Here is a 25616-nt window from a genome sequence, read left to right as displayed (position 1 = left end):
TATGAGAAGTTGGGTGTTTGCGTATCATCAAATGAATATCAATGATTTTAACTGGCTTACAACGTCATAAAATCTATTTTGAAGAAATTTATTAGTGAAAATGTTGACTATTATCAAAGTTAATAGATTTTATTATATTTTCCTGAATTATAGATAGAGTAGTAGGAGCTTGACAGGCACACGTGAAATTACATTCATTTAACACGTTTATTTTTCTTTTTTCTTTCCAAATTTATTTTTAATAAATAAAATCATCAATGAGACTCACAATCTACAGCATGTCATATGAATATTAAATTCGATATCCGAGTCAAAGTAAAAGTAACGTTATTGTTATGGATAATGTGATGTAGGATTTGTTATCACAATACATTTGTATAAGAATACAAACCTTTGTTTTAAGTTTTAAGATTATTTAATATGATTTTCATCAAAAAAGCCTTCACATACTACTTGAACAAGGATTTAAATTTCATTTTCTACGTTTGGATAAGATGCTCTACGCTATTTTTGCTTATCTAAGCTATTAAACATTTGTTTAAGAAACATACCATACCTTGAGATAGATTTAACATAACTTAAATATTTTGTATTAGCATATATATTTAGGATCATAGTGTCTTCTTCTTTAAACAGTATTTTGTCTTGTGCTTAACTTAAAGTATCAAAAATAGTTCAACGACTTGTACGTGTTTTTCTCTTGGATGGTATTACTGGCTTACCACACTAAGTAAATAATTAATGTATAATCTTATGTGTGATAGATAAATTAGTTTTCATATCAATATTTGATATTGACTATTTTCTATGGAATAATTATCTTCATGTTTACCTTTATGATCCAATTCAAAAGGAATTCTCAAGATTATACATCCTAGTTTAAGTGTTACTTTGAGGAGATCAAGCATATACTTGTAGATGAAAATTTCATTTAAATAAGCAATTTTTATTATGAGAAAATACTTCCATTTTTTCAAGTTTTTCATTTCAAAATAACTACCAATTTTTCCTTTAAAAGAATTATTTGTTTCATCTCTTCTCCCATAATCATATTATCCATATAGACTAGTAATAGAACAAATTTAATTGTAGCAATGTTTTATGAATATAGTATCTTCTCCTTCAATTTTTTTTTATATCATAAGAAAACAATTTATTACCTAAATCTCTCCAACCATACCTTGGAGATTACTTAAGACCATACAAGATCTTTTTTATGATGTATAATTATTCCTAATACTATGAGTTTCAAAACTTTGACAAAACTCTCCATGTAAATTTATTGCTCTAAAGTTTCACCAAGGAAGATATTGTTTTCATCTGATTGGTCATTATGCCAAAAAAACATTTTTATACAAATTAAAAAAAGTATTTTATACAGGTTTTCAAACCATATAGAAGCAGGAGTATAGAAAATATTCTACTTTTTATATCGGTTCTGAAACCAGTATAAAAAGTACACTTTTTATACCAATTCTAAAACTGATAAAGAAAGTTCACTAGAAGAGGGATAAATTTGTATATGAACAAAACTTTTTATACCGATTAGAGCTCCAACCAATATAAAAAGTTTGACTTTTTACATCGGGTATGACTTTAATCGATATGAAAAACATAACTCTTTGTACCGGTTAATGTTACAACCGGTATAAAGAGTGACTTTTTTTTCCAATACCAAGTCTGTATGTTCGACGATCCAATACAAACCTGCATAAAATTCAATCCTAAAACAAACACAAAATACAATCTAGATATATATACAAGGAACAAAATAATCAATATACTTCCAATTATTTACACATCAAATAATAGTTCCTAACCTCAATGTATAATGAATACATATAATATTTACCTAACATCATCTAAAAACACTTAAAAGAAATATAGCCTAATGCTTCTGATCATCTTTCAGGACCTCTTGCTCCATCGGAGATGCATTATCGAATATCTACGCAAAAAACAATTTAAGTCAAGTTATAATGATAAGGACTTAAGATGTTAGCCATAAAATGTTTACGTTAACAAATTTCATGATTTTCTACCACCGCACCACTTTTTGTACATGATGAATTTCAACTGGTATAAAATGTTGCTATAAAAAGTGTTTTTGCCCTAGTGGATATAAATCCTAATTAAAATGTTCTAATAGAGAACAAATTGAACTATATCCATCTTTACTACAAGAGAAAATGTCTCATCATAGCCAATTCCTACAAGTTTTAATGCATCCCTTTGTAATGTATTTATACATGTATATTGCCTTATATGTCTTATATTTTTTGTAAATATCCTTTTGCACCCTATAACCATTTGGGTTAAATATGTTTTTAGTGTCATAACTTTAATTAAAAATTGGAATTAGTTCCTTTTTGAAACTTTGACCCAATTTAGTCCTTCAACTTTAGAAATGTATGGATTTAGTCTTTTTAACCAAATTTTGTTAAGTTTATTTGACGTTTCAAACGCATTTCATGATAGCATTTAAGTAGTTTACACTATTTGACATATTTTTTCTTCAATGTTAGTTGAAAAATATATTTGAAACCTCAAATAAATTTAAAAAAGTTTTGTTAAAAGAACTAAATTCACGTTGTTCTAAAGACGAAGGACTAAATTAATCCAAAGTTTCTAAAACTTTTAACCCTAACAATTTTATCTCTTGATTTTTCCATAATTTATCATGTTGAGTTTCTTTCTAATGCATTCATTTCATCTCTTATTGTTTGAATCCAATATTCACTTTTAATATTGAGGTACAATTTTTTTCTGACATTAATAAAAATAATAAAACTTTGATATTTACATGAAATAAGAGATGAAATTGGTATATTCTCAACAAGAGTTTCTCACTATTATTTTTAAGATCTTAATTTCGAGTAAAAATATCTCTTCTTATTTTGAAGTCAAAATGAATTATTTTTTTATTTATATTCTCTTAAAATAAATGGGTAAGTTCAGACCCATTTATGGTGGATTTATATGTTAAACATGGAGCATGATACAAAATTAGATATGATAATGATAGGAAGGATAGCTTCTCCGTTTCAAGTGATTTCTCGCATTGAAGTCCATGGTTAATAATAAATGATTATGATACGTGGAAAGGCAACCTTAAGGTGATAATGACATAATAAATGTGAAGAAGATACTATTTGTATTCTTTTTTGTAAGCTTATTGAAATCAGAAAAGAAAAAAGTTACAAATTTTCAAATCTTTTCTAAGTTTTTAATGAGATGCAGTAGTGCAAATATACGAGTTAACATAGAAAAAACGTAACCTATGTTAAGGAGGTGATATTTTTGAAAATATTGTAAAGTATAAGTTAGTGTTTAGATAAAACCATAGCATAAACCTCCCTAAATAAGGTTACTTTCTTTAGTTTTTACTTATCCATAAAAGCCCATATTCTCTGTGGTGGTTGCAGAAGTCGATGTTTTTCCTCCACCACGAAAGAGAAGCTTTTCTTTCCACCTTAAGGTTCTTATTGGTTTTTGTTTGGAAACAGCCATAAGTGATTGCATTTAGGTTCATTGTAGTTTTCCTTGTCATTTTTATTCATCCTCTCTTTGCTTATAGCCTATAAATAACCTCAACGTTGCAGTTCAACCATTGAAACAGTGATGTGTTTAGAGCTTCTTCATAGATTCACAGCACGGTAGAGAGAAGAAGGCTTAAAGGAGAAGAGAGAGAGACAAGATAAGCCAGAGAAAAAGGAAATATTATTGATTGATTGATTCACTGAGTACAGAAAAGGGGAGAGATATATAAAGGGAAGGATAACTACAAAAGCGGGTCATGCAACCTAACCGAATGGTTATAAAAGGTGTACCAATATTATCAGCCCCCCTCAAGCTGGGCATAAATGTTTTGGAGACCCAGCTTGGAACGAAGAAGTTGAAAAATAGGGGGAGGTAACGGTTTGGTTAATATGTCGGCAATTTGCATAGTTGTGGAGATGGGGATAAGCTTGATCAGCCCAGCTGCAACCTTTTCACGTACAATGTGGCAGTCAATGTCAATGTGCTTTGTACGTTCATGAAAAACTTGGTTAGAAGCAATTTGTATGGCAGATTGGTTGTCGCAGTAGATGAGGGCAGGAGTCGTGTAAGTAACGTGGAGATCATGAAGCAGATATGTAAGCCACTGCATTTCACACACAGTGCTGGCGAGCGAACGGTATTCAGCCTCAGAAGAACTACGGGAGACCGTCGGTTGTTTCTTGGAACGCCATGAAATGAGAGAGTTTCCAAGATAGATAGTGAACCCAGTGACCGAACGGCGAGTATTAGGACAGGTGGCCCAATCAGAGTCACAAAAAGCTTTCAGTTGGATAGTAGAGTTGCACGGAAAATGAATACCAGTACCAGGTGTACCTTTGAGATATCGTAGGATACGAGTAGTGGCTTGTTGATGGGCAGTCGTGGGGGCAGACATAAATTGACTGAGGTGATTGACGGCAAAGGTAATGTCCGGACGGGTGGTGGTAAGGTAGATTAGTTTCCCAATAAGACGACGATAAGAGGCAGCAGCATCACCATTCAAAGACGAATCGATATTAGTGGCAGAATGTTTGTGAACCATGGGAGTAGGGACAGGAGAGCTGTCAAGCATGCCAGTTTCAGCAAGAAGATCGAGGACATACTTTCGTTGGCTAAGGTGGATGCCTTTGGAGTTGCGGGCGACTTCAAGGCCGAGGAAGTAAGTTAGATCACCAAGATTCTTTATGCGAAAAGTTGAATGAAGAAGATTGGTGATGCGTTGGATTTCTCCATCATTGTTTCCGGTTATGAGTATGTCATCAACATAAATGAGAATTGCCGTAATGTATTGTCCATCATGTTGCAAGAAAAGAGAATTGTCAGATGTTGAACAGTTATAATTATGGGACAATAAGAAAGTATGTAACTTAGCATACCATTGTCGGCCAGCTTGTTTAATACCATATAAAGATCTCTGCAGTTTGCAAACTTGATTCGGTGTGGAAGTGGTAAGACCAGGAGGAACTTTCATATAGACATCTTCATGAAGATCACCATGGAGGAAAGCATTGTTAACATCCAACTGTTTTAGTGACCAATTCTTTGTGGCAGCTATGGCAAGAAGGAGCCGGACGGTAGTGAGCTTGGCGACAGGAGCAAAAGTTTCTAAGTAATCCAACCCTTCTATTTGGTTGTATCCTTTGGCGACCAAACGTGCTTTATAACGATCGACCGAGCCATCAGAATTGTATTTAATTTTGTAAACCCAACGACAACCAATAGCAGTTTTATTAGGGGGTAAAGTGGTGAGGACCCAAGTATTGTTAGCCTGTAGGGCATCAAGTTCAACACACATGGCAGTAACCCATTCGGGATTTTTAGAAGCAACAGAATAAGAGTTTGGTTCAGTATTAGAAGTTATAGACAAAATAGTATGCTTGTAATGATTTGAAAGACGATTGTAGCAAAGATAATCTTTGATGGGGTAGCGGACAATGCTATTAGTTTTATAATCTTTTAAGTAAGCCGGAGTCGTTCGGGGTCTAGAAGAACGCCTTACACTTTCAGAGATATCATTACAATTATTATCAAGCTGAGTGATATCTGTAGGTGTGTTGTGAGAACCGGTCGACAAGTCAGTAATCAAATTACCGGGCGGTCTATCAGCAGTAGAAGAGCCGAGCGGTATATCATTAGTGGTGGGGCCGTACGGTAGGAGATGATCATAATTATGGGTGTAGTTAGTTGGCAGAGGAAGGGATAAAGAGTTCTCGGTTTTTTGAATATTGTGATATGGAAAAACATTTTCATGGAAAACAACATTACGGGAAACTTCAACCTTATGATTTTTGAGATTTAGGAAAAGATAACCTTTTGTGTGTCGTTTGAAACCTAAGAAAATTCCAGGGACAGCACGATCATCAAATTTCTTTCTGTGAGCAGTAATAGTGTTGGCATAGCAAAGACAACCAAAAACACGCAACATGGATAGGTCACAAGAAGACCCATGAAGACGATCATGTGGCGTATCATTTTGTAGAATAGGTGTGGGCATCTGATTGATCAAAAAAACAGCATGTTGAGCTGCATAACACCAGAAGACAGTTGGTAAATGTGAATGAAAAAGGAGGGCACGTGTGATATTTAAGATGTGTTGGTGTTTGCGTTCGACCACACCATTTTGTTCAGGTGTTTCAACACAAGTGGTTTGGTGATTAATGCCCTTATTTGAGAAGAGATCATGCATATTGAACTCAACACCATTGTCAGTTCGTATTATTTTAACCTTTTTATTAAACTGAGTTTCTATATTGCAGAGAAAAGTAAGAATATGGTTTTTAACAGAAGATTTATCTAGCATAGGTATAATCCAAGTGTAACGCGAAAAATCATCAACAATGGTCAACAGATATTTAAAACCATTCATAGAAGCAGTGCTGGGGCCCCATATGTCAATATGCAGAAGATGAAAGGAACATGATGAATGAGATGTACTAGCAGTATAAGGAAGTTTCTTTTGTTTAGCACGATGGCACGCATCACAAGGAATTTGAGTGTCATTTGTTATATAAACATGTTTATTTTGTAAAAGATGTAACCTATCATTTGAAAGATGGCCAAGACGAGCATGCCACAGATTTGGAGTCTGAATAGAGCATATTAAAGGACTACAACTAGTATCATTTTTACAAACAGATGAGTCAAAGAGATATAATCCATTGTGATGTCTAATCAAACCAATCTTCTCTTGACTTTGGGTGTCCTGCATGATGCAGCCGGAAGGAGAGAAAATTAGTGTACAATTAATGTTAGCAATAAGCTGTGAGACAGATATAAGATTGAATGAGAAGTCAGGAATATATAGCACATTAGAAAGATGGAATTTAGAGTGAAACCGAACAGTGCCCTTGTAATGAGCTTGGAGAATTTTTCCATTTGGTAATGTTATCGAAATAGGGGTAATCTTTTGATAAAAGGAGAAAATTTTTAAAGAGATGCAAACATGATCGGTGGCACCCGAATCAAGGAGCCATGTATTATCCGAATGAACGTGAAGAGCAGAAACAATATTACCTGGAGAGGTGTTGGTGGAGAGTGTCCCTACTTGATTAATGTGAACATTGGGAGCATTAGATTCAGATTTGTTGAACAGGTCGGCAAGAATTTGATATTGTTGAGGTGTGATTTGAATGGTCTCGGTAGAAGAATGATCAGGATCCAATCCGTTCGGTTGAATGGCATCACGGGCGGTTGAAACATTATGAATATGGCCGAGTTTGTTATCGGAAAACTTATGGCCAGGAGGATATCCATGTTTCTTGAAACACACATCTATGGTATGGCCAGTTTTACGACAGTATGTGCAGATCTTTCGATTGTTGTTGTTGGTGGTTTTTGCATTCCGGTGATCTTGGTTTGGAAAACCATGTTTTTTGAAGCAGGTGTTTTCTTGATGACCAACCCGATTGCAGTAGGTGCAAGTAATAGTGGTAGAACCGTTCGGTTGACAAGGAAAATTAGAATAGGAAATAGTTTTCATACTAGCAGTAACATGATCAGTCATGATATGACGTTCTTGTTGGATAACAAGAGAAAAAATTTTCGAAATTGGAGGAAGAGGGTCAAGAAGAAGAATATGAGATTGTATATTGGTATACTGAGAATTCAAACCTCGGAGAAGTTGCATTGCACGATCTTCGTGTTTCCGTTGAGAAAGAATCGAAGAAACAGTGCAAGAACATTTGGATTTGCATATACAGACAGGATCTGGGCGAAAACTATCAAGTTCATCCCAAATGATTCTGAGTTTGGTAAAGAATTCAGTGACAGAAAATTCGCCTTGGGACAAGGTGGTGGCTTCCATTTGTAATGTGGAGATCCTTGCAAGGTCACCTTGGGCAAAACGGATCTTCAGGTCGTTCCATATGTCGATAGCATTGTCCATCCAAATGATGCTCTCACGGATGGAGGGAGATACCGAGTGTAACAGCCAATAAACCACCATACTATTACAGCGGAACCAAGCTTGAAACGTAGCATCAGTCTGTGCAGGTTGAGGCGCGGATCCAAGAACGAATTCCACCTTGTTCTTGGCAGAAAGAGCCGTAAAGAAGGATCTGTTCCATGAATGATAGTTTGTATTGTTGAGTACGGGTGAGACAAGGGATATGGCGGGGTTTTCATTGGGGTGAAGATAAAGGTATGAATGTGTAGAATCGTGGGTTAGGATATTGGCTTCAGGGGTAGCCATTCAAGGAGAGGAAAGAAACAAGAACAAGATTGGAGTAAACAGAGAAATCAGAGAGCAGCAGAAATAACTTCTGATACCATCATAGATTCACAGCACGGTAGAGAGAAGAAGGCTTAAAGGAGAAGAGAGAGAGAGACAAGATAAGCCAGAGAAAAAGGAAATATTATTGATTGATTGATTCACTGAGTACAGAAAAGGGGAGAGATATATAAAGGGAAGGATAACTACAAAAGCGGGTCATGCAACCTAACCGAATGGTTATAAAAGGTGTACCAATATTATCACTTCTTAGTGCCTTTACTTTCCCATTGTTCTTGTAGCAGTGACCTATGTAGTTTATTTTAATAAAAGAAAGTTATGGTTTCTATGAACCATAACCTTTTAGAAATTATATGCTAAAATTTTGAACCGTAATCGAAAATGATTATTTTATATTATGTCTTGATAGACTGAGTTTTTAATAGTAGTCTAATATCTAAAATAATTGTAGTTGAATGTCCTCACTGGTCATGTTATTTGTTCAAAATAATATTTTACATAACTTTTATAAAATGTAAGAACGAAATTGGTATATAGTTCAAATGAAATACAATTTTTAAAAATAATTTAATATGAAAGACATATTTAATCTTTTTTATATCAATAAAATTATTCACAGATTTTATTATAGAGTAACCACAAACTCGATAAACTGTGATTGATGTGTTTACGCGAGTATCAAAAGATTAACTTCCCAATTTATTTTATCTCCATAGACTCTTTCAGTTTATCTCAACATGATTTCTATGGATGAAACTATAAAAAGATTACAATTTTCAACAATCATATTAGATTACATTATATACACAGTCGATTAAGTCATGTTTCACCTAACATAATTAATTATATAATATAAAAACTAAAATAATAACATAATAATAATAATAAAATTATAAAATAATACAAAAAAATTAAGAAAAATAATAGTAATAATATTATTAAAAATCTAAATAATAATAAAATTGTAATTTATTATTCAATTATAATTAATTTAAAGATAATTGTTTATTTTATAAATTGTTTTAAATTTATTGTATTAACTAAATCATTCACAAACTTTTATTTTTAGATTTTTTTTCACTTCTTAATTTTTTTTTCTTGGATCCAAACATCATTTTTTTCCTCTCTTACTCTTCCTTTCTTTTCTTTTCCACTCCTCAAATTTGCTCCTTATTCCAAAGCAACACAAAATGAACTCATGATTCAAAATGAGCCTATATATTATAGAGTAACCACAAGAAGTAACATTAAGGAGTTATGAAAGAGGAATAAATTAGTTGTTTTGAACTACTATACATGAGCCGGGACCTAACTAAACATTTTGAAATATATAAGAAAGATTGTTAGGTTTATTAATAAAGTAAAATAAATGTTCAAAATAGAAAAATGTTCAATATCACTCGTGTTCAATATTTTAAGAATCACTTGGAATAAAAATAAATGGAAAAAATTATGTATGCCTAGATCTAAACTCAATTAGACATAAGCCATACAACTAGAATGCTAAGAAGAACCCTCTAATGGAACATTGAAAAACTGTAAAGAAAGTTCTAAGATATTAAAATGGAATAAAGAATCACATGATTACACATAGAAGGTTTGACCACTCATGGCTATGTATTTGTTTTAGGTGGAAGAGCAATATCATTAAAAAGTTCTAAGCAATCAATTATTGTTGTATCTACATTGTAGCTAAATTTGTAACATTTTTTAATGTCATATTGCTAGGCCACTGAAAATATATTTTAATAACTTTACAATAATGGTTTTAGCCTAAGAACTTGCCAAAATTCACGTGAAATTTAAGGGATAAAATGAAAATTCAAATTCAAATGAGATCTAGAATATTCTCTTTATTAGGCCGAGATTTCAATTACATGTATCATGGTTGCTCCATGTTTTCCGTGTCTTGCTTTGGATAAACCTTTGTCCTTTGGCCAAGAGTCCTTTAATTTCTTGGCCTTTGGTTTATTTGCTAATTGAAACTCAATTTCGAATCCAAAATACAATTACAAATTTAAAGAAAATAAAATCTACAATTACAATTAGAAAATACAATCATACGAAATTATATTCTAATATACAGTTTACAAGCAAAATATTTTATTCTCCAATAACAATACTAATGTTGTCAAGATCATTTTCAACCATGCCCTCATCCTATTATTTCAACTCTTATGATAAATAACCCTTTAACAAAAACTAAAAAGATTACCTCTCAATACATTTATTGAGCACGTTTAAAATATAGATCTTATGGTTATAAATGATGGTTGATTATTGTGTTTATTTCGAATTAAATGATTGATAATTTTAGCTCATTTATGACATATTTGTGTTCTTATGTTTGCATCCATATTTGTATTAGAGTAATGTAATTAAACGCGTTGAGTCAGTTATCAACTCTAATTAAATTTATTTACATGAATGATAAGTTTAATTTCAATTTGTGGTACATGGACTGAATTGATAGATGTACAATTATCATTTCTCATTCTTAATTATGATAAGGAATGATTTAGTTGGACCAATCCAGAATACTAATCAATCAAATGAGTGGGTCATAACAGAATGAAGTCTTTTTTTCTACTAAACGTGAGATTACTAATCTATATTAAACGTATGAACTCATGTTGTGGAGAGAGATCATAAAACTGATAGTTTAATTGTGCAAAAAGGTGGGTTTTCTGCCTTGGCCATGCCATACACTTCCAAAAATATTCAACTTCAATGGCTATTAACAATATTATTTTATGCCAGTGATAGAAATGTTCTATCCAAAAAATTAGAGGGTAAAAGTCATGTAGAGGACAGCTAAAATCAAGGCCCCTGATTCCAAGTTCTTTAACCAAGCTCTCTAATAAAAAAGAATTAAATAAGCGGCTTCAAATGCAATGCTGAATGATGTCCTAGTAAAAGAAAAGAGAAATTGAAAATTAGAAACTTTTCCCCAGAAAAAATGCATTCTACTAAATCATTATCTTCTCCAAATCTTAGCTAGGGTGAGAAATAGCTTTTGTGAAAGTTACCTGAGATTTGCGGTATGATCAGCAATTTGGTAGACTGTACAAAGATAATGCAAAAAGAATCACCATTTGATGCGTATCAGAAAAGAAAGGTCATCATATCATAATTGAAAGGAACCAACCTTAGTCACGCCTTATGCTTAGCATTTTCAATGCTAACTCCCACGCGACAATTGTTGCAGCATTAGCAGGAAATGCTCGACTTATAGTAGGACCTAAACCTGCATAGCACCCCTTAAATCCAGCCCTTTGGTAGACCTACAAATAAAACCACTTTTGGTACATTGTTTTTCTTAATATATAAATGATTGGCAATTACAGAATCAATGTAGAAATATTTAGAGAGCTTACTGAACTCAAGACCCGAAAAGGATTTCTTGGACAGTTTTTGTCAGGGTTTGTCTGAATTAAAGTCTTTGCCACGTCAAGAGGCAAAACCGTCAACCAAAACTGGTATAACAATCAACAAAAATCACAAAAAGTAACAAAAGAAGCTTCAGTATGGTTAATATACATAGCATAGTAGTTGCCAACTACAGTAGAAAAAAACATGTTTAGTTATCAAGATGCTTACACCAACACCACCAAGACCTCCAGCAGCAATCCCGATTCCAATATCAACCAGGTTGCTGTAATTGGATGAAGAAACTTTGATATTTGAATGCATTTGATGACGCACATATTCGTAGACACTCATAAAGACAGCATTCCCTATAGATTCTCTAAGCAATGTTGTACAACCTCCACGAAAAATTCCTTTCACCTGAAGGGAATACCGTCAGGTATAACACATTAATCGTGGTTTTGCAGAATGTTAAAGAATTTTCTCACCCCTTCAGTTTTTACTGTTTTAAGAGCACAATCAAGGGGACTACTGTATCTACTGGACTTGGGAACCAAAGAGTCGGTGCCTTGTATCTGCATCCTACACTGTAGAAATTCAAATTTTGAATTGGTATGGTTATTAGAGACAATAAAGGTACCAATGGCACAGGATCACTTTACCTTTATCAGCTCTGTTGGACCTAACACAAAACTGATGATGGCACCACTATAAGCTGCAGACGGTATTATTACTTGCGGCCGTGGTTCCCCACTTTGAACTCCCCCCTAGATTAGTTTAGGTAAACAAAGGAAAAGATATGAACTAAAGCCATACTAAGATTAAAGATAAATCACAAATGATACTCACAAAACTAAAAAGATTATTAAAATTCATCTCATAAGGAGTGTGCTAATTGATGCAATGTCAAATCAAGATAAACATCATTTAAGCCATTACAAGCACACCTGAAGGTACATTTTTGTCTGGGAATAAATACCAAAAAATAGTGATCCTTCTACTGCCATCCCAACAAAAGATGATGTTGCTCCTCTATAAAGTCCTTTGATCTGTAAGAGTTAGTACAAAATTACATTTAAAAACTCTCAAGTCAATTCCCTTGACATCAATGATTAAAACTAAACGCAAAAACATAACATATTGTTAGACATATTTAAATCATTTATAGACCTCTAGTTAATGTTTATGCCTTTGAGACAGTTACACATTGGCATAATATGGATCTCTGTATGCCTTTGGGAGAGTTACCCATTTACATAATGTCAGTCTCTGTGACTAAGTTCAAGAATTCCACCATTGTCCCTCGGATCCATTCTTCATAATTAAATTGAAATTCAACACAAAACGGGTCCATGCCTTATCTATCTACACTTAAAGCCAACTCACTCTTGCGTGATTGGGTCCCCAACTAACAAGGTATCAGCTTAAGCTTTTAGGAGAACAACTCTTGGACACAGCAATTCAATGTAAGACAAAATAAAGTATATTTAATCATACTTCACTTATCACCTAAAATCTTCAGTATAATAAGACATACTTTACACGTTAAACCCATTTCTAAAGTTTGGCTCAGGGATCATAAATTCTAACTCCAATTTTGGAGGAATAACGTATCATAAAACAAAATGTTAAAAGTCACAATGAAAAAAGCATCAGAACAGAATAGAAAGGAAAATAGTAGATTTGAACATATGTAGCTTCTTAGTTCTGACTTTACAGTATAAGTGATGTCAAGTATAGCAAGATTTCTACAAATACTTAACAAAATATTACATAAATAGGTACTAAGAAATACAATCTCCGATTCAGACATGACATCATTTCTTCTCATGGAACATAACTTTCCACAGACAGGACACAAATTTCAGATGGTCAAATAACTTCGTTTCTTATGGCCATGATCACAGTTGCAACTGGGGTCATCCCTTAATTAAATGATGTGATGGTCCTGCAATTAGTATAATATTCAATCCAAATTACCCAAATAGAATTGAGTACTGGACCCACTACATGCCTCGTAAAGATAAACTACACCTGACTAGACCTCCAGCTTTTACACATAAGTAAGCATATGAACAAGAATTGATACAATTTAGCAGTAGTTTCATATGCTTATGATGAATTTGAATAAATAACCCATTGTTTTTATCCTTTGGTAGTTGAGTCAAATAGCCATACTCCTTCTGTCTTTAATATCCTAGCAGTGCAATGTAATCCATTTCTGTACTGAATCATATGTGCTTCTGCATTGTGCTTTTGCAGCATCACCTATTAATGGGGAAATAATAGTTTACTGATAGGCCACAATTTTAAAAGTAGATGACTAAAACATAATTAAATACAATAAAAACCATCCAAAAATCACGAACATGCAATGAAGAAACTAAAATAGATATAGTTACAAGTATGATGGATAAAAACATTGTAGAAGATCATGAACCGAATAGAATGACAAAAAGTATGGCCGATTTCTTACAGCAACTAAAGAAATGTGATCAAGGAAGATCGTTCAAGATAAGGTATGTTTGTGTTCACTGCTGCATAAACTTAAAATTTCAGAAAATCTCACCATTTTCACAGCTTATTATTGATATTATCTCGTAAAGTGAATTAGTTGAGTAGTCTAATGTTAAGGGTAAGGCAAATTTCTGTAAATATGGATTATATTCTCTAGCTTACATATATGATATTGTTGATCAAGTTATTACATGCATGGCATTTATGTATGTTATAATTATATGAGTTAGTGTCATTCCGTGTTTAGTTGCAAGTCACATTCTGTTCCTATAGTCTTGTTCCTGCTCGTATACCACATTATTTAATCACACACATACAGAGCAAGCAAGAGAGACAGAGAGGGAAAGTTAAGTTCATTTGAGCCCCTCATGGGGAGCCTAACTATCATTATCTATCACAAAAGCACACAAATTGATAAAGGAAAGCAGTGCAACAACTTTCACATGCCAAGGAGATGGAAAAATCATTATGTTTCTTTCCTAGATCACCTAAGTAATATAACTTCCTATAATTTTCTTCATTATTTGTTATGGGGATGAGCTGCACAATGGTGAAGTCGCCACCTTGTGACCTAGAAGTACAGGTTGAGTAAATCTTCCCAGTCGTAGCCAAGTATGGATTACAAGAGCATAAATGTAGTTTTCGGTTCATAATACATTGTAGGATGAAAGGGTCATGCTAGCCAATTATAGAAAGCCTAATGATACACTGGCTTAGCCTATTGAGAGAAACCAAAGAGCATCTCACTTTGGAAATTTTAAGAAGGCTTTGGTTGCAAGATTGAAATTACATTAAAACTTTTGATTTGGTTCCTCTCAAGTATAAACAATTACAAAATGAGTAATGTTTAGGGTACTTCCTTGGTGGACTTAAACCGGAGATCAAGCACCAGATTCATAGTTTTCATCTCCAATCCCACATTCAAGCCAAATTCACGAGACAGAGAAGAGTTGACTGAATCACACATAGACAGTAGACTATTTAGGGGGCAGAATTCTAATTGGCAACAAAATAATGTAGGACTGCTTGCAAAAGGTGTCATTTCATCAGGATGGAAGTTCAATACCCGAGGTGCTTCTTCGAAATCACATGGAGGTTGAAGCAATGGACAGAATCAAAGCAATTACATGTCAAGTTTGGATAACACTTTCTGACATTGATGATTTTACAATAGGCGGTAATGATGAGATTAGGGGCAGTGATTGGCAGAAAATAGGAGTGGCTACATCCTGTTAACTATGTGCATTGTTTACTTCAGTGATGTATATAAGATCCGATAGTAGGCAGTTATTCCGTTTTAATGAGAAGGAGAAATTAAGGGAAATTCGTATAGAAAAGCCAGTAGAAAAAAGGTTAGCGGCGAAGTTGTATTTGGAAGTTCTTCAAACAATGTTATTCTCTATAACAGTTGTTACATTTCTCGGACAACTTCTGTTATTTCTGCTTAATCGGTGTGCCTAAATACCAAATTTCAGTGTTCATCATGTGTTTATTTCATGAGTGTAACAACCACCATTTTTTTCACCATTAATATCATAATACTTATACACGCTTAAATTATTTAGAAAGATTAACAAATAAAGCCCGGACATGAATTAGACAAACAGTTCAAGAATAGATCTGGATCATCATGTCATCCCTAAATAGAACATAAGTTACCGTTTTTACCATCCCATTCAAAAACCAGCAGTTGTCAGTAAAAAGGCCAAGAAAAGTAGAACTTGGTCGTTAAGCTAAGTAATACTGACAAGCTCAACACAATCCCTTATACCATACCCGCTTAAAAGTTAACGGCAGTCTCAATCAACCAATAAACAATGACAAAACTAACCACATTAAGTTTCAGCACGAAAAAAATGACAACGAAAAATGAACTCTATGGAAAATTGAGATCTAAAATTGTTTTATGCTTGCTCAGAAAAATGGACAGTTGAATTAGAGCACCCCATTTTAATTTTCAAACTTACATAACATACAAAAGTACCAAACACCATTTTCAACAGCCAAGAACAAGCATTGGGCAGAACAGTAAAACACTAAAATAAAAAGGACAAGTATCCAATAATGTTGTATCAAACGGAGGCGCTAATGACAACCAAAGGGGTCAATATAAGTTGATAAAAATTTAACCTTGACGGTGTCAAAGGGGTGGCCAGAGGCTACAGCGGCAACACCAGCGAGACAGCCAGCAACATATTCCTTGTACCCTGAACTTGAAATCTCCTCCATAACTCTCACTTGCTTGAACCTAGAATCGGTTCTATCAGATACATACGAACTACGTTGTTACTATCCGAACCAATTATCTCCGCGTGCTAATCGTTGACCGCCAGAGTGTGTAAGAGTTAATGCCGCGGTAGCTGAAAACACTGTTGAGGTTTCTGAGGCCAGTTTCTCAACGGAACAAGGATGGTGATGCTAGCCCTGTGACCAGAAAAAAAAAAAAAAAAACCATCACAGCTGAGGGTGAGAAAGAGTATTTAAAAAATTAAAAAATATATAAAAATTAAATAGGTCTAAAATCTCTAATACATCATTCATTTTTATTTTAAGTATTTAATAATTTATGCTAACATTAGATATTAGATATGTACTAATTAAATATTTTAATTGAAGTATATTATGATATTTGTGTCAGTTTAATTATTATAAGATACTTAAATCAAAGTATTTAATTTATAAGATATATGTTTTTGGTATAAATTATTAGATAATAAAAATAAAAATTTATTTTGCATTATTAGCGAGCTTTGGAAATAAATCCACACCCATCACGGGATCGTAAGTACAAGAGGGTGACTAAATTTAAAAAAAATAAATTATAACTTCGTAGTTTCTTTTCGTATACTTTTTATCAAATATGAAAGTTGGAACTAAATTTTAAATTATTAGAATAATTATGATAAAATATTATCATATTAATATGCAGATAATAATCCTAAAAGGTGTTAATAAACATTGTACACACACATATATATTCTCTCTAATCTTATGCAAAGCATTAAAAGATATCTCAAAACTTTGTTGCACAATAATACTCATATGCATTACACCTTATATGAAAACCTTACATGAAAGTAATTATCATTACATATTAAACCATTTTGCAATTTTAAGTGCTTACTCAATTTTTTGCAACACCTTACTGCCATTGACATTGCGTAATATGATAGTTACAAAGCTTTAGAAGTAATTACCAAGCTTTCTTACTTTTTCTATCTACATCACTACCATCATTTTAAATCACCTATATTCTTGGTGGTAAAAGAACCATTCTAATTATAATTAATAATTTATACATCTAAAGTTTCAAAACTCATCTTGTTCTGTCACGATTGACAACACAACAAAACAACAAAATATGATAAAAGTAAAGGACCTTCCAATAAATTTATTACTATTATGTGATGGCTTTTAAACTAACCAAAGGGTTTTTTGATAAATTTAAATGTTCACATGAATTGGTAAAACTGCAGTTGAGGATGGATGATGGGAAAATAAGAACTATTATATTGATCAGATACACAACAATTTAGAAATTTATATCTTTTGCATACTTAGAAGAGCTACTAAAGTTGTTAATTTGACCCAAGATCCATGAATCAATCCTAACCCACCCTTTGCAAAAACCCTTTCTAGGAGGCTCCATTCAATGGGGCAAAAAAAAAAAGTCTCAGCCTCCAAACCCTTTTAAAGTGAGTTAGGGTCAAGATTAAGATGAGTTTGCCATCACTACAATATTTTAATTAACTCTTAAAAATAATACCTTAAATCTAGGTTGAAGTTGCGAAAAAAACACTAGAAAATGATTGAATAGTATTTTCATAACTCTTTTATTTTTAGATATTCTTTTTCCGCTAGAAGGTTGATCTTGATGTACCTAATATTAAATAACTATAATAATAAAATATATCTAAAAGAACTAATGGTCACTACTAGATGACCAAAAGAAACACGCTACTCCATCATCGTATTTTGCTGAGATGCTTCAACACCTATCTCTCATATGTTTACACTAATAAAGTGATTATTTTAAGAGAAACAAACAATACACAAGAGACAACAGGTAAGCTAATGTGCAAAAAAGTTTTTATAAACAATTAAATCACACCATATAAAATCTAAACATGAATTAAATACAATAAATGATATACAGACACATAAACAGTTAATACTAGACTCAATTATCCAGATACATGCATTTGACATTGAGATTCACTATAGGTGTGCCCTTGTAGTAGTATTCATACTCTATAGATTCATAAATAAAGGAGTTATCACCTTACTACTCACAAGGTTAGTCCCCTTTGCCTAGGACCAAACTAGTGTCCGGTGGCTGAGGCCTATTACCATTCTTTCCCCCACTTCATTTCTCTATATGAGTTGAATGATTGATAGAATATCATAATACATCCTTGTTTAACCCCCAATGTCAATGCATACACAAACACATCACCACAAATAATTTCTTCTTGAAATTCTCACAACATCATCACCATACTTATTCACAATCATAATCATCACCACAAAGAATAACACACAATACTATAAGCATACATAAGTTCCGTCAAATATTAACAAAAGAAAAATAAAATAACAAACGTAGACATTGATGCTCAAAGGTGGCACTCATTGTTAGACTTCTTGCAAAAGGTGGCGTTCAACGACATAATCCTAATGTTTAGTGTCAAACCTTTCACGAAAAGTGTCGTTCGACAATAGTTCTAGTGCTCAACATCATTATCCTCGCAAAAAGACTCGCTTAGCGAAACATATCTAGGCGCTAAACGGTGCTTTGGCGCTCAACAGTGCTTTGCCACCGCTTAGTGCCAAAGCATTCTCAAGTATAGTGCTCAACGGTACAAATCTATCACTTAGTGGTCTAGAGCTAAATGCTCTCAAACCTGCACAAGGAATTGACGCTCAACGCTAGCTTGCCACTACTCAACGCTATATTAGATAATAGTAGAAAATTGAGTGATTTGTGAAAATGAAACCTATTCAACTTATCAAATTGATATTCATATTTTAGTACTTTAGTCAAAAACAATTTTTAAGGTCCGATATGATTGACTCAATTGATCAATTCTCAATTCAACTCAACTTAACCAATTCCATAAACAACATGTAAAACAATCAATATCAACAAATAAACCAATTTCAGACAAATCAAACATGCAAATTAACATTCTTAAAACATTTATAACTTCAAATAAGACAATTAGTTTCCCTTACTTGAAAGACAACCAAACAACTTGATAGATCTAAGAATACCTTCAAATACACAAGAAACTTTATCTGCTCCTATGAACAACACAAACATGATTAGAGTGAACCATTAGTCAGTAGAGACTCATAAAAATGACTAAAAAGGTACATTCGAGTGGAAAAAGGACTAGAACTCATATTCAAACGGAGAAACTGATCGGTCCAAATTGAAGAACTCGCCGTAAGGATCAATCACAAAGTTTCAGTTTTTCAATCAGACAAGCAAAGAAAAGAATCCAAATCCTAGAGAGAAATGAAAGAACTCTAAAAAAATAGTTTTTAAAGAAAATTGTGTGTTAAAATAATAAAACTCTTTCCTAACAAAACTATTTATATTAAAATATTTTGATATTAAAATAATTGAATCTTAAACATAATTTAATCACCATCACTGAGTGCAAAGTAACCAGTGAAAAAAGCTTGGATTTGCTGTACAAAGGGTTGATTTTAGGACTGTTAGGAATGCAAAGTAACCTCAAGAGCTCCTTAGTGTAAAATCTTTGTACATTTCCTGTTCCGATCTTAATACAATACAAATCTTCAATTTCTTTCTTCATTTCATGCTTCAATTTTGCAATCTTTACTGTTTTTACAAATTGATTCTTACTTTCTGCACTTCTTTAAATTTCTTGCACTTTAATTTTCTGATCTTGAGTTTTATTATACCCTTTTTATTTCTTGTATTACTTTTAATGTTCTTGTATAACTATCATTGCTTGTTAATTTCTTGCACTTTCTTTAATTTTTCGAAGCAAGTTTATTTCTTTTTAGAGTTTGATTTTTAATTTGCTTCTTCAATTTCACCCAATCTTTAATGGTTAATTTAGAATTGACTTCTTGAATTTGATTGATGGAATGAAATTTCACTAGTGCAGAAACGGGCATAGACGTCCGTTCTTTAGGCCTTTTAACGTTCGACCTCCAACGGACGTCTATTCGGGTGACGTCTATGTAGACGTCCGTTGTGTCAGGTCGGACGTCTATATGGACGTCCGTTGTGTTCGGCCGGACGTCTATATGGACGTCCGCTGTGTCAGCCCGGATGTCTATATAGACGTCCGCTGTGAACCTCTCGGACGTCTATATACTACTGCAGAAAGGGCTTTATTAGACGGCTTATTTAGGGTTATTTAGGATTACGGGTTAGGATTATTTAGGATTACGGGTTTGAACGTTTGTTTGTGCACTGCAACACGTCTGAAGAACAGATTCAAAATGAAAATGGAGGAAGATGGAGGAGTAAACGACCTAAAAATGTAGGCCAAAAAACGCCGCCCAAGAACACGCAACAAACTGCACCAAAATGCACAGAAAACGATTTTTAATCGGTCCAAATGAAAGATATGTCATCACTGAACAATTTAATCGGAACAAAAGTAAGATTAAATGGACCAAAACGCATAAAAACCAACCTGGAAATGCAAGGCGCAGAGGGAAAGGTTCGCATAACTCCTCGCGGGTTCGCGTTTTGAAGTGTGTATCTTTATTTTAAACGTCTTTTGAACGTCCGTCCTGGAGGGGGACGGACGTCCATATATAATAGACGTCCGTCCCCCTCCAGGACGGACGTTCAAGAGACTGACAGGGTAGTACAACCCCTCAGTCTCTTGAACGTCCGTCCTGGAGGGGGACAGACGTCTATTATATATGGACGTCCGTCCCCCTCCAGGACGGACGTTCAAAAGACTGAGGGGTTGTACTACCTGTCAGTCACTTGAACGTCCGTCCTGGAGGGGGACGGACGTCCATATATAATAGACGTTCGTCCCCCTCCAGGACGGACGTTCAAGAGACTGACAGGGTAGTACAACCCTCAGTCTCTTGAACGTCCGTCCTGGAGGGGGACGGTCGTCTATTATATATGGACGTCCGTCCCCCTCCAGGACGGACGTTCAAGAGACTGACAGGGTAGTACAACCCCTCAGTCTCTTGAACGTCCGTCCTGGAGGGGGACGCACGTCTATTATATATGGACGTCCGTCCCCCTCCAGGACGAACGTTCAAGAGACAGGGTAGTACAACCCCTCAGCCTCTTGAACGTCCGTCCTGGAGGGGGACGGACGTCCATATATAGTAGACGTCCGTCCCCCCCAGGACGGACGTTCAAGAGGCTGATCGGTTCACTACCCTGTCAGCCTCTTGAACGTCCGTCCTGGAGGGGGACGGACGTCTACTACATATAGACGTCCGTCCCCCTCCAGGACGGACGTTCAAGAGGCTGACCGGGTAGTTCAACCAGTCAGTCTTTTGAACGTCCGTTAAGAGGGGTCTGTCGTCTACTATATTATAGACGTCCGTCCCCCTCCAGGACGGACGTCTCCACACTCAATTATTTACATTTATGCCACCGGTCAATTATTTACGTTGGAGTTTTCGTGGACGGACGTCTATGGGGTGACGTTAAAGATCAATTCTGCACTAGTGTTTATAAACTCAACAAATTTGTGTTTCTGTTTTGGAATCCAAGGATGGGCCTTAATTGTCAAGATGTCTTCCCTGCACCCCATCAATTTCTACCTGCACTCTATCATTTATTGGAATTCCAGTTTTATCCTTGCTTGTTTTATTTGAAGTTGCTTCTTCCCGAAGACACTATCATACTGATATTTGTTGTGTTGGGGTTTGAGTTCTCCCGAAGCTTTGGTGAGGTGCTGGTTAGGTCCTCGGGAGATGCTGATGATATTACATAATTCATGAGGTTATTTATGACATTTCACATATTTGATGGAGGGTAGGAAGAAATTTGACGGGTGTAGGAAGCAAATTTTCATGGATCATTGGACTTTGATTTAGAATTTACTTTTCAAGTTATAATTAACATTTTGTCATTCATTTCTTAAATATTTTTCATTAATCACTTATAGTCATTAAATCATACTTGAAATGTCTTAATTTATGTGTAAGTTAATATATAGAATATCTACCCAACAAACCTTTACTCTTATTAATGATGAGCAATAAGAACTAAATGTAGGCAAATCATATGATGATAATAGTCAAAATGAATTCAACTCTAATTGTCAATTAAAAAACATTCATTTTTAGATATTTGGAATCACTTTAGAAAATAGCAAATAAATGAAAAATGAGAAGTTATTTATAATTATTACAAAAGTCTTTTGGTAAGGCAAAACAAAATAAACAGGTAAAATAATTTTTTTAAATATTTGTATATACACATGGATATCATAAATTTAAAAATACACGAATACTTTTTAAATATGTATTCGGTAACAAACTTAATAACAAAACAAGTAGATAATATTCTTACCTAACATAACCTGTTACCATCCTTACATATTCCAAATAAATATATTTGCTATACAGAATTTAATGTTTTTATTGAAGTGTAGGAGTTGAGGTTTAATCTTCATCTCTTACATTTTATTAATTTCACCCCCATTATTTCACATAATTGTGGATTTAGCAAACTTTTGACATATATCTATGTTAGACTTCATCTTAGTTAGTCAATAAAACCTTTCAAATTTTTAATAAAAGACTTAAAGTAACTATCCATTCTGAATGGAATCAAAGTTTGATAAATTGTCACATTTCCTGTCAAAATCCTTCATTTAATCAAAATTGGTTGAAACCTAGTTGTTTAGCATCAATATATCTCAATTTATTGTAAAATATTAATAATAATGTTTAACAATAGGTTTAACATTTACCATTGTAAATAAATACGTTATCGTTTTTATTAGTAATGAAATAATACATTAAGAGAAAATAAAAATTATTTAATTTTCAAAGGTTAAATGGAAAAATATATTATTAATTTTTAAAAAGACTAAAAGTATAACATCGTGAAAATAAAAGGAATTTAAACCTAAAATTTAATATCAATTAATGTAAACCTTAATATCATTATTTGTTTTTATTCATAATATTTATGAATTTGTATATTAATATTTAATTAGCATTAGTATAACCACTATATTTATTTATATATTAGTAGGAATACTAATTATTATCATTATCATTATTAATCATTCATATTAATGTTATACTATTGTTTATATCAATTACTAAATATATTATTCATAATATAATGTTATTTAGCAAATGAACGTAATAAGTTCTGAAGTAATTCATGATTCAGAAATATATTTTTGTATATTATTTATAGTATTATACTGTTTAATTAACATAATAAATATTACATTAAATGTATGTTTAAGATATCTTAATTACAACATCATACATATTACAAGTTATAACACCCTAAAAATATAAGAATAAAAAAATGTATAAACAGTGTCAAATTAAGAAGAAACATTATTTTATTTTGAAACTTCTTTTTCAACAATTGAATTAAACATTAATTAGAAGTTATATTTCAGGAGACTTTTATATAGGAATAAAAATGGTACAAAAATCTTTAAAATAATATTATACAGCATAACTTACAAAGAAATAAATTAAACATATAATAAATGTCTTTTACAACATATATATCTAAAATACGAAACTCTCCGACATCTTACCTGGCATGTTATTGTCTCTACAAATTTTTACAAACATTTTAAATTTATTATTTTTTTTACACATATAAAAATTAACTTGTTTAATAACTAAAATATTTTAAACAACAAATTTTACAAACATTTTATATTTAGTGTTTTTTATAATATAAAAATTAACTTTAACTTGTTTAATAACTAAAATATTTTTAAAAGTAGGTTTTCAACTTCTGTAATTCGCGTAAAAAAAAAACATTTTCCATCCAGCAACACTTTGACATCTTCTGTTCCTGTATCCGTGAAAGCGTTACTAAACTCTCACTGCACCAACTTTGTTTCTCTTCGTGGCACTGCTAGTTGCGAATTGTTTTAAGCTTTCATTTCGTTCGTAGGTTTTTGTTGGATACAAAATAATGTCTGCAGCTGAGCGTCCTCCGAGAAACGACCACGAGCAACTCGCAGAAGGAGTTGGTATGTGGAATTTTCTTCTGAATCATCTATGTTTTGGATTTTCGTAATTGCTTCTGAATTTCAGTGACTCATTTGTATGCCCTGTGTAATCTTCATTTCTTTTCTTGCTTCCGTGCTTTCTCCAGAATCAGATTCTTCGTTGATAGACGAGGACGAAGACGATGACGAGTTGATAGACGAGGACGAAGATGAAGACGAGAATGAGTACGTTAAACTAATTTATCCGTATGCTTTTCTTACTTTGCGATTTACTTTTTTGGTTTGCTTATCAATTTTTCTGCTGCTTGAATTTTTATGGTGTTTTTCATTCTGCCGATGTGATTAGTTTTAGGTCTATTCTATGGTTTAATTGTCGGATTTCGAGAACGTTGATGTAGTTTTTGCTCATTTACAAGTGATGCATCCATTCTCATTCTCTTGTGTTTTTTTAAGGCTCTTTATTCAATTGTTTACTTCGCGACTAATATGGTCCTTTGATCGCTCTATCTGCTGCTTGAATTTTCATGCTGATTTTGATTCTGCTTCAGTGTGATTCATTTTTTGTCATCGGTTTTTTTCTGCCTATCAGTGGTGTTTAGTTTGGTCTGGTTTCGCACATATTTAACCGATCCATGCGCTGTCTTGTGCTTTTCTGGTTTTGGATGGTTGATTGAGTTCTTGTCGAATCCTTCTACAACGAGTTCATTTTTATGCACAGTGGTGGATCCATAAACATAACATACCTTTCAATGATGACCATAAACATGAAGAGAGAAAAATGTAGCTTTGAAATTCCATAAGCAATTACAATGTTAGCCAACTCATGTAACCATTTGCAATCTACCAACAATGCCGCCATGGCCCATGCACCTTCTTCCTAGGGCAAGGACTGAGAATTTGACATTTGACAATGATAATCTCATCAATAGAAGATTAGATATTATTGTTTGCTAATGTTATTGTATGGCTGTTTATTTACAGATATATAAGTATAGATTTGTCAGATTTCAAGGAATTGAAGTGTGCTATCTGCCTGGGTACGTAATTTAACTGATCCTTTTTTTTTATTCTTTGCAAAATTCACTGTTGTACCACAAATATGGTATACTTACTATAACTATGAATATGATAGTGTTGATGAAAGTTTTGTTTAGCAAGATGAGAAAACAATTCGTTCTAATGTTTAATTACTTGGTAGGATAATTATTAATGTTAACAATAGAAAGATAGTCAACTAAAAAATCTGCGTTAGTAATTAAGCTCCCTTCATTATGTCT

The 25616-nt window shown here is 33.2% G+C and overlaps 1 protein-coding gene across 1 annotated transcript; it reads right to left on the bottom strand.

Moving 5' to 3' along the window:
* Positions 1-10915: 10915 nt before the first annotated feature.
* Positions 10916-16609, bottom strand: MBAC1 (Mitochondrial substrate carrier family protein). The gene is made up of 10 exons (XM_088103700.1): positions 16286-16609; positions 13817-13906; positions 12586-12687; positions 12301-12405; positions 12127-12225; positions 11870-12058; positions 11647-11745; positions 11418-11553; positions 11299-11332; positions 10916-11178 (listed from the first exon to the last, which is right to left on the bottom strand). Exons 1-8 carry the CDS (start codon positions 16382-16384, stop codon positions 11419-11421), a joined length of 918 nt encoding a protein of 305 aa, XP_087959826.1. The 5' UTR covers positions 16385-16609; the 3' UTR covers positions 10916-11178; positions 11299-11332; position 11418.
* Between the last annotated feature and the right edge of the window lie 9007 nt (positions 16610-25616).

The sequence above is a fragment of the Vigna umbellata genome, chromosome 1 (genome assembly GCF_029865625.1).
Source record: "Vigna umbellata cultivar VRB3 chromosome 1, Vumbellata_1.0, whole genome shotgun sequence".
Classification (NCBI taxonomy): domain Eukaryota; kingdom Viridiplantae; phylum Streptophyta; class Magnoliopsida; order Fabales; family Fabaceae; genus Vigna; species Vigna umbellata.
Note: the sequence above shows the minus strand (reverse complement) of the source record. Positions and strands in the feature narration are given on the sequence as shown.